Genomic DNA, 11,081 nt, shown 5'->3' with positions numbered 1-11,081 from the left:
TGTTAACTGTCTGTCTGTCAAACTGTAAAATTAAAGCAACAATGCCAGAAAAAACTTTATTTAAAGAGAGTGTAGAAAAGGCTACACCACAACAATCCTCCTTCTTTCTTTATTGGTGCCACCAAGGTCGCTTCGGCTACACTGATATCATGAAGAATATTATGCTGGAGTGACCTAAAACTCGGAGGAAAATAATTTCCAATAATTTCTCATAATTTCAAAACAATTTCCTTGAAAGTTTCCTGCAAAGAACTGTGTAATTTTAGTGCTTACAGGGAAAGTTGGAATTTACTTGAAAGAACTATTTAATCATTGTTCATTTATTTTTGGAAACTATAAATTTGTTGAATTGCATGCTTGCTTGTAGACGAAATTCAACTTTTTACACATTCTGATGTGTTTTTACTCTAATGAAGTGATGCTCTTATCTTGAAAGATTAACTGCTGCACCTTTATTAAAAGCTGTGCTTCAGATCCAGTTCATAATGTTAGCCTAGCAATTAATTTGTGTTAATTAAGTGGATGTGTACCAGTTTAACACTGTCTGAATGTTACTAAAATGAGCACCAAATTACATAATTCTTTCTAGGAAATGTCTTGGAAATTATTATAGTATTAGTATTACACAATTAGGACCTATAGAAACGCAAGTTGTTATCTCTGTCATCTAAACTGTGTGTAGTGCTCAATAAATTATCTTTGTTCTTTGAAATGCAAAAGAAAGTGATGTCAGCCATCTCACTTCACAGTTGCAAGCCAAGGTGGGTTAAGATAAGATATGATAAGATATACTTTATTGTCCCCGAAGGGAAATTTGTTTTGGACTTTGGAGCTTTACAAAGACAACACAAAATACAGAAATAAACATCTCTCAACACATACTCTCAAACAACACAGCACATGCTCTCATATACAGTAGACAGGTCCCTATATAGTAAGCACATTAACTCCTTCTTCCAATGGCAACATCCCTGTCGGCTGCATTCCCCGCAAATGTAGCACAACCCTTGTACAATGAGATATCACACACCCTATTAAAACAATCCTAAACTTGAACATGAGAGAGACACACTATTTAAATATGACATCACTCAAAAATAATTGCAGCATTCATCTGCTGTGCGTATAACTCACGCTATTTAATGAGTGATGGACCTGTGACAATCTGTTAGGCACAGTGACTTTAATAATGCTATATAATGCTACTGGTTTTCATTTATGGATTCGAGTTTCATTTAGAATTTGTCATTAATTTCAACTTAATTGGCGGCTGTCAAAATATACAGATTGCATGGGCGTGTACGCACACTTTATATACTTTAACATGTCAAACATGACAGGAGTAGAGGAGACCGGGGGCAATTGTAACATATTTTACAATTTCCTTAATAACTCACAAACTACTTGAGATACACTAGTCATTGGCGGGGGCAATTGTAACAGTGTGCGGGGGCAATTGTAACACTGAAAAATAAGTCATATTAACCAACTGCATCTCAAGTAAAAGCCTAGGCTAACTCAAAGTAATTACTTTACAGCTAATAATGTTACATAAGAGTTTTTAAAGGGTTCAGATTATCTTAGATGTCAGGCATCCTCTGCTCTCTCTAACTAGTGAACTAATCATTCTCTTTGGTTTTGCTGGGTCTTATACCATCAACTACTTTAAGTCCACTATACAGACAAACTGACAATGAAAGGAACTTTACTTTTGCAGACTTAGGCCTATATAATATTCACACTTTCTGTTAAACACATATAAAACACACTATTTTATACAAAGAATGTTGGCCTATGTTAATTGGTGATTTGTTTATACTAGAACAAATCCATTTCTTTTAATACACCCTTTTTTTAATATGGTTTTACATTTAAATTTAGTGAAATATGTTTATTTTCAAAACAGACAAACAAGCTGCTTACATTGCGCCATGTAGTCATTTAACACTGTGTTACAATTGCCCCCGAAGTTGCAGCCATGATAAAATCTTGGATGCCTGCTAGCCACAACTATGTAAGCATAGTTTGTTAGTGTTAATTGTTAATCAATAACCTAGAGATAAAATGTATGCAAGTTTAGATTTGCAGTCATCTAAACTTTAGACACCAGAAGAAAAATACTGCACATCCAAAAAGTTACTTTCATACCTCAAAATCAGTATTTTGTTTAAAACTTCTGCTAAGGTGAAATGATCCTGATCCTTTTCCACAGGCAGAGAGAGAATCTTATTGAGCATGTGCAGATTAAGTGTCATCACTGTACCTTGTTTCTGATTGGAGAAATTGAATGTTACTGTCATGAAGCTCTCTGACTCATGTTGTAGTTTTGCCGTTTATTAACAGTAGTAGACATCATTGAACAGGCTACTGTTTAACTAGCATGCTGTAGCTGCTAAAAACATACAAACGAACTCCCAACGTTACCCAGAAGCCCCTTGCTTCACTCCCAACACAAATACTGCTCACACTCTGCAGCAACCTCTATTGTTCAGTGTAGATAGAGCTACATCTAAATCACATCACAGTTACAATTGCCCCCAGTCTCCCCTGCTGCATGTGAGCCATCTGTGTTTTTCTTACACAGGTGTGCACATGTCATGAGAGGCGCTTCATATGTGTCTGTCATGTGAAGAAAAAAGAAAAATACTTAATTACTAAAGGCTATATTCATTTGATTGTGTGTGTTATTTCAATGTGAAGACATGTTTGAAGTTTGGAAGCCAACTGTGGTCCAGAAAGTCCACTCTGATATGATCTTAAAGCAAAAATTAACCCTTTTCATGCCCCTTGTTTATGTCTGCCCCTTTGAGAGTCTGTTCACGCTCAGGTCCTTCTACAGTGAAAGTGTTAATTGTTAAATATTGCCCTTTCTTGAACACATTGCACTCTGGTTAAAGTCAGAAATGTCCTTCTACAGTTGTGTCATGTCTTACAATAACTTTTATTTCTATTTAGCATTTAGGTCTTAAAACATGAAATCAGAGGGTCTTCAACATTTAAATAAACTCACGTTTTAAATATTTCCTGTTAGTGTTATTTCCAAGTAAAGTGAGACCTTGTTTCTATTTTTGTGTCTGAGCAATGATTTGTATGAAGTAACTGATTTTTAGTACTGTGTGACTGTGACTGACTGCAAATCAAATTCTCTACAGAGGTGCAAGTAGGAAAAACAAGTGTTGCTCTTTCAACTGGTTCTGTTTGCTTAGAATATAAAATTAGTTGAAATATAAAACAATAAACTGAGGGCAAAGTGAAGCAACATAGTGGAAAAAGTCATTACTCATTTCCACCACAAGTGGGAAGCCTCACGTCAAACCTACTCACAACACTGACAGACCTGAGATCCTGACATGAACGGGGACTTCATAAACTGCACTATGCTAAGCTATATATAGCTGTGTTAACATGCTATAAAAGGCTATAGACTGGGGAGTGTGGGTTTAACAAGATTCCAGACACAACACGTTCAACAATTTTTGCAAACTTTAAAAAGGCAACTGAACATAGAAAGAAGATTATTGATAATCTACACTGTTCCACTGGGTTGCAGTCATGGACATAACATCCATGGGTCAATATGCTTGTACTGTAGCGGTGATATCGCGACAAACTATGACTAAAGTATCGCGATGTCTGCATTAATAACATTTCAGATGCGTCTGTCAAGCTAACTAGCGCTAGCCCATCGGATATCCGGGAGTAAGGAGAGTTGACATATAGAAAGGTTGACATATTTTTTATTTTACATAAAGGACATGTTACCTGATAATAGCTCAAATGTGCGATATATAGTTAAAACTACATGCGCTAAAGTTTAGTAGTTATCGCTTTACAGACTACATTTGGTGCAAATTATAGCTAACATTTGACACGTTTGTGGACTTTTATATTGGCGTTACCGGATGTTGTTCCCTGTGTTATTCAGGCTGGCTTCACTACTGCATGACGCTCAGCAGCTTGAAGAGCAAGCCGACATCAGCTGAGTTTGCATGAAGTACCATCCTTGTAGCTAAAATACAGGAATTTACCACCACGTAAAATTCAACAATAGCATTTTACAGAGTTACGAGTACCTGTTAAGCCAATGAAATAACTGTCATCTGTCGTAACCACAGAAACAGGAAAGAGGCAAAGGGAAAAATAACATTACATCAAACCCGGCAAACAAAGAGGTCCTTTTTTCAACGACAACATTTTTCCTCCATATTCTATAGTTATGAGTCATGTGGCCGTCGAAAATGTCCACGGTCTAGAGCAGCAGGTAAGCCGCGTCAGTTTAATGTGTGTTGCAGCGTCAGTTGGTGAAATTTGTTATAACGTCAGGGGTAAATGTTAGCTTGCCGGCTAGCTCAAAAACACAGCTAACACGATGCTATCGTGCGAGCTAGCTAGCTTGCGTTGGGTGCGCTTCATTTCTACATTGACATGAACAGTCACGCGACCATGAGCGACTGCGGGGCGAGGAGTGTGACGTTAGGTCAATGGGAACGAACCATACGACGTGGAAAACATTTAAGGTCCTTGTTTGTCGGATTGTAGCTGTGTGCTACATCAAGGCATTGTCCAAATTATTTAAGGAAGTTGTAGTCTTATTGTTAAATGTGACAGTTCGCTTAGACTGTGGACAAACTGTTAAATTATGACCGAGCCAAATGACCAATTACGCCCGAGGGGTGCCGTCGGTTTCCCCTTGTTGCCATATGAAACGCACCCATTGCTATTATCTTCACTGCGTTTGTCTTGCAGCTTGACACAATAATAAAATGGAGGTATGCGGAGAGGGAGCTAGCGGGGCTGACAGAAACAATGCGGTGTTCGACGCTTTAGCCCACTGGCTTTCAGATAAAACGGAGTATCGTTATTGCAGTTTTCATGCTTGTCTTGACTGCGTCCCGCTTAAAAAAAAGAGAAGCTTATTTCTTCTGCGTCACTGGCAACGTAGACTAGCTGAGTCTGACTGGTCAGGCAGTTGGCTAGAAACAGAAAAGTACTGTATGTTCTCAGTTGATATTTTTGAAAGGTCTAACTGGCAAATGTGTGAGGGAGTTGGATGCGCAACTCAGACCACGTTTAAACAAATCCCCTTTTTCGTCTAGGATGCAAAGAAAGCTGCAGTGGGAAGGTTTTTATGCAGAAATCAGATCCCCCTTATCAGCCTACAGTTCACCAATGTTGCTGCAGTGTAGAGCATCCCACCCCAGGACCAAAATTCACTGTCTGTAAATATAAGAATTAAATCCAAAGTTATTTTCTGAACAGCAGTTAGACACTCTCTGCTCAGAGAAAACTGGACAAAACAACATCAAATATTTTCCCTCTCATCACTTTCCTATCCTTTGTAAAGTTGCTCAGACCAGCTGTGTGCAGTTTGCTGATATATCTATAATAGGATTTGTGTGTGTTGAGGTTTTGTGCAGAGTTGACTGGTGCTGAAATGTAAAAAAGCCAAGAATATTTCTGTGCGCTCTTTCTTTAAATTGTGACAGTTTAGCAACTGTCTAGTGTCTGTAAGCAAAGTCTTCATCTAGCTATTACCGGGGGAAAAAAAAAAAAAACCTTGTTTGCTTTAGTTCTCAGGTTTTGGTGTCACTTGCTGCAACAAGGATGGAGATTTGTTCTGCTGAATGTGGTTTTCTGACAGTTTGTCTCTGTTTCTCCAGCTCGCTGTCCTAGACTTAAGTTCAGCAGACGGACAAGGTGGAGGCACTAACAGTAAGCAGCCAACACGGTTTTTAAAAGAGTTATGAATGTGCATAGACACTCACAAACCTGAACATTGCCTCGACAAGTATTAAAGCACGGGAATAAGACTGGAGATGTCATAAAGACAGCAAACAAGGAAGTGGTCCATAGAGAATAAATTGGGAAGGACAGGGATGTTGACCAAAAGACAACAAAGGGAATATTTTCAATGTCCTTTAACTGACAGAAGTACTAAAACTCCGTTGTTTTTTTTGTTTTTTTAAATTCACACTTATTTGTTCACTACTAATTTCAAATTAGTACAGTTTAAGTGCGTCACTGACGCAAGTCTAGGTGACGAGTTCGGAAATCTGCATTGGATTTCCATGTTTTCTAGCTGCAGATATGCACCATAGATCAATGAAGGTTGATTATCTGTGGGTGCTTTAGAAGTTTTGAATAATTAAAAATCAAGTCCTTACAGTTTTATAATTCATTAAGTGATGCTGGACACTGTCTCTCTCTGTCTGCAGGGCGATACATTCCTCCACATTTACGGAACAAAGACGCTTCCAAAAATGGTGTGTAGCATCAAGTTAAAGCTGTCCTGTGGAGTTTTCTTTTAAACAAACAAAAAGCGCATTCAGTGTTACTCACCAAAGTACATTGTGTGAACCCTTGAATGTATTTCCTTCCTCATGAAACATTTGCAAAGCTGATTTTCAGAATATTTTGCATTGTTTACATCCATGTTAGCTAGCTAGCAGTCTTCTTCTTCCCTGCCTTTGCTGGCACATGGCTATGGTTCTTCTTGCCATCAACTGTTGATCAGTGGAATAGTGTGAAACCGGTGGCAGGATATGAATCTGGTCACCCGCATGCTTGTGTGTCTATGCATGCATGATGCAAACCAAAAAGTGGGGACCCACTTTGCTGCGTAATGGAACCAGTGGTCATAAACTCCACAGGGTACCTTTATTAACTGCACTTGTGACTGATTAAAAAAGACTGCTCAAACATTGTCTTCCTGTCCAGTAGGAAATGCCTTTGCTGCTGGTCGACAGGGTGGCTACACCATAGCGCCCGCAGCCAACTGTAAGTTGCTCTCTGAACTTCTACTAAACTCTGCATTTGCAGTTCCCTACCATGCATTGCTCATTCATCAGTATGTTTTATGTTTTGTTACTCCTCCTCTTCTCTGTGAAGAAGTGCGTGTTAAGTAATCTGTGACCTTGATCAAGCACTTAAACAGTAATATTAGCACTCTCACAGCATCTCATGAGTAATAATCCTGCATACATTGTGTTTCATGGCGTATTATTGCCTTCCCTCTGCAGATGGTTGGGATGGGGGGCGCAACAACTTTGTTAATGGCTACCATGACAACCGTATGGCTGGCGGCAACTCTTTTAACCGTGGCCCGCCTCGCATGGAGCGTGGCCGAGGTGGTGTTGGGGGAGGTTACCGCGGCAACAGAGGCGGGGCCTTCAACCCGATCAACCCAGCGCAGCCGATGGGCTTCGCTGGCTACGAAAATAAAGGTGGGATTTGGTTTTACTGCATGAAACCTAAAAAATGTTTTCTTATCCTGTTGCACCTTGTCTGTGTCTATACGCAGGGTGTCCGCGGGGTCTTAAAAAGTCTTAAAAGGTAATAAACCAATTTTGCGAAAATTAAGGCTATTAAAAAGTGAAAATCCTGTTTGTCCAAAGGTTTGTTTGCTAAAAGTGTAGGTGAACGTATTTATTTATAATGCATAGACAAAAATACTAGACAGGCAGAGAGTAGCGACTGTGATTCCTTTCTGTAACGTTAGGCGCAGGGATCTACCGTGCACCTATTTCACTCTTAAACGCTCCAAAAAATAGATCTGTGCGAAACCGGAATATGATTTAGCAATACAACCGACCGTAATCTCCCACCCCGCCGGACCCGCAATGTTAATCGTCCAAAACATAGTCGGAGTGGCGATCAGTAGTAACAGGATTGACACTGCAGTCAAGCCAGCCTCCACTTCGAAAACGACAGTCAAGCCAGCCCTCGCGCTGTTTTGCAATGCATGTGTTTTCTAGGCATTACAGTAACATTGTGTCGCAGCACATTTCAAAATAAAAGTGAGCTTCTGCTGAACATAATGCAATTGATGTGGCAGAAACGACTGAATAAATAAATAAATGCTTAAGACACCACAAGTATCTAAAGAAAATATTACATTCTCACAGAAATCTTACTACATTCAGCCAAGATTCGAATTCATGTAAAAAGAAAACCTTCTGTTTCCACTAACTCATTTCACTTCACAGTGACAGCAGACCACCTCAGGGAGACCCTTTGTCAATATCAGAGCAATCTGATGTAGGTTTTTAAAGTTACAGCACTTGAAAGTGTCCTCTTCAAGTGACCACCAGAGAATAACAGTCAGCCAATATCAAAGCAGTCTCATGTCCATTTTCAAAATGTATACACATTTAAACATTTCCGTGTATATATATATATATATATATATATGTGTGTGTGTGTGTATAGACAAAATATTAAACATCTTTATAAAATAAAAGTAGGCTATGTGTATATATTACAAAAAAAATATGTAATTGTTCAGAATGTGCATATGTGTGTATCTTGGATCATTTCTTTATTCCCATTACTTCCTTGTCCATACAAGATATATTGGTGCGATGTATTACAGGCACACAGAGCAATTCCACTTTGATTTTCTCGCTTTCTTCAGGTCTCTGGTGTCCATAGCAAGGCACTGCTCATGGAACCACCTTTCACACAAGTCACATTGGATCTACAAAGGACAAGGTTAAAATTTCAAAGATGATTGTCAGGGTACTCTCACAACATAAGACCTTTTTCAACAAATGAAGAAAACAACATAGCCCCAGTCTCTGTTCACTGTTACACACACACACACACACACACACACACACACACACACACACACACCTCTGCTCATACTAGATTTCCATTTCTACAATAAACAAGTCACAAGAACAAAGACTGTGACAGTGTCATTGGATTGGACAGATTACCAACATCATTAATTGTTCTAACTGGACAAACTGTGGAGGTGGACAGCCACAAAAGAATCATCCTGATAATTCATTCATTTTAATAGAGGTCTGAAGTTTGCTGATCAGAAGCCAATACCTCTTTTATAGGCCTACTAGTAGTCCACTGTGTTGGCCTCATATGGTTTTTACCCCTTTCTGTCTTTCATCTTGGTCAGCTGGTTGTTCTGTTGTTCTGTTTCTAAGCTTCTGTAGGCATAGCCCTCAGGTTCCCTGCTTTTACTGTCATGTTACATTATAGGTCTACTGTTTTTTAATTAAGTTATTTCATCTGTATACCTCCAAGGATGTCAACATATGCGACAATAATATATCAACGTTACAAACATTGAATTACATTTTGACTGTGACGAAATTTGTAGTTCATTCATGATACACACACAACATATATTCAAGTGTAGGCCTATATTAAAATATGGTAATATATTAATTAAAATAAATCAATATATAGGCTACAATTAGGCTATTTATATAGGCTACATAAATAGCCTACATACACGTATACATCCATCTTGACTGCGCTTGAGCACCAAGAGTAATCGATGTAAAAACACAGAGTCGACCTCCTCTCACCTTGCTGGAGTCTTGCACTGAAATCTTTAATTTGGCTCATGGGCTGCCTCTTGCCGTCCACTGCTGTATGTGAATCAAATGTGAGGCCACATTTTGAACAAAAAGCGCAGGTTGGCTTCACATCGGCCCCTGTGAAAGGGCACTAAACTAGAGTTTTTAAAAGTTGAAACAGGAAGTTTTCTTTTTACGTCAATTTAAATCTTGGCAAATAGTGAAAATATTACACACTTTCAAGGGCTGTAACTTTAAAAACCTACATCAGATTGCTCTGATACTGACAGAGGCCCACCCTGAGGTGGTCTGCTGTCACTGTGAAGTGAAATGAGTCAGTGGAAACAGGAGGTTTCCTTTTTACGTCAATTTGAATCTTTGTGAATAGGGAAAATATTACACACCTTCAAGGGCTGTAATTTTAAAAATACTACATCAGATTGCTTTGATACTGACAGAGGGTCTCCCTGAGATGGTCTGCTGTCCCTGTGAAGTGAAATGAGTTAGTGGAAACAGAAGGTTTTCTTTTTACATGAATTCGAGTCTTGGCTGAATGTAGTAAGCTTTCTGTGAGAATGTAATGTAATATTTTCTTTAGATACTTAACCATTTATTTATTTATTCAGTCGTTTCTGCCACATCAATTGCATTATGTTCAGCAGAAGCTCACTTTTATTTTGAAATGTGCTGCGACACAATGTTACTGTAATGCCTAGAAAAAAACCACGCATCGCTTAACTGGGCTGGCTTGACTGTCGTTTTCGAAGTGGAGGCTGGCTTGACTGCAGTGGATTAACCCGGTTGGCCGGTCGCTCTGTGGCCACCTTGAACAGCCCCGTTCCTGAAAAACAAGAGCGTGATGCGTCACCAGCAGTGGAATCGGTAAGATAGAAGACAACAGGGAAAATCCAAGGAGCATGTGGGTTTTGGGGAACGTTAGCTGGCTATTTAGCGAAATCGGTGCTTTTTATTGAAACAAATTCAACTTTTCATAAAGCCGATACTCTCGTCAGTATCACTTTTTGTGAACAAATCAATCACAACCTGGATGGAGTGGGATTTTTAAAAAAGCTTGATGTGCTGCAACAAACTTCATAAATGTTGAACTCAGTGTTCTGTATAAACGGTTATGATTATTGATGAGTTAGTAACCTGTCCAAAATCAAGGTTGGAGACTATTATGTAGCCTAGAGCATTTTTCTTGCACAAAGTTAATGAATAAAAAAACAACCCCAAACTGAAACAGCTGTAATTTGAATTAATATTATACTAGTGCTAAGTTATATTCTATTATATTGAATTTAGTAACATATTGAATATATTACCATCAAACTTACAGTTTACTTTGAAATTAATAATATACTTGCAATTTAATGTTATACTACTACAGTCATTTAGACCAGTGTCCTCCTCCAGGTTGTGCCTGTGCTACACCGCCTGCACTACTTACGCTATTCATCACGCAGTTTATTCTCTTCATCTTTGTTCCCTCCTGGCCTATTTGAATTTTGTTGTACTGATCAAGTGGTCGATGAAAGTTATCACACATCATTGCAGGCAAGCTCACCTTATCTAGTTTAAACCACCTAAAACACAAAATCGCACTGTGTTTCACATGATTTGCTGTAATATTGTGTACATAAACGTCATAGCTTATGTAAGTGAGTTGCTTTTCGCAGGAAATCTGACCAGTCCTTCACATAGAAAACTGTTGGCCCATACAGGGTGTTATAGGCAACTGAGAAAGTTGGTGAATGC

At 38.8% G+C, this 11,081-nt stretch overlaps 1 protein-coding gene across 4 annotated transcripts in view; it reads left to right on the top strand.

The window, feature by feature from the left end:
• Positions 1–3,680: 3,680 nt before the first annotated feature.
• Positions 3,681–11,081, top strand: part of ddx3xb (DEAD-box helicase 3 X-linked b) — a 27,930-nt gene continuing 20,529 nt past the window's right edge. Inside the window, exons 1-6 of one of the 4 annotated variants that reach the window (XM_046057685.1) lie at positions 3,681–3,724; positions 3,926–4,261; positions 5,661–5,712; positions 6,216–6,263; positions 6,721–6,777; positions 7,020–7,223. In XM_046057685.1, the coding sequence (XP_045913641.1) occupies positions 4,217–4,261; positions 5,661–5,712; positions 6,216–6,263; positions 6,721–6,777; positions 7,020–7,223 (406 nt within the window). In that variant the 5' untranslated portion in view covers positions 3,681–3,724; positions 3,926–4,216. Of the gene's footprint in view, positions 3,725–3,925; positions 4,262–5,660; positions 5,713–6,215; positions 6,264–6,717; positions 6,778–7,019; positions 7,224–11,081 lie in introns of all 4 variants that reach the window. The other 3 variants (XM_046057676.1, XM_046057698.1, XM_046057694.1) reach the window with 3 other exon arrangements.

This window comes from Micropterus dolomieu, linkage group LG01, assembly GCF_021292245.1.
Source record: "Micropterus dolomieu isolate WLL.071019.BEF.003 ecotype Adirondacks linkage group LG01, ASM2129224v1, whole genome shotgun sequence".
Classification (NCBI taxonomy): domain Eukaryota; kingdom Metazoa; phylum Chordata; class Actinopteri; order Centrarchiformes; family Centrarchidae; genus Micropterus; species Micropterus dolomieu.
This window is presented reverse-complemented; position numbering and strand designations above follow the sequence as displayed.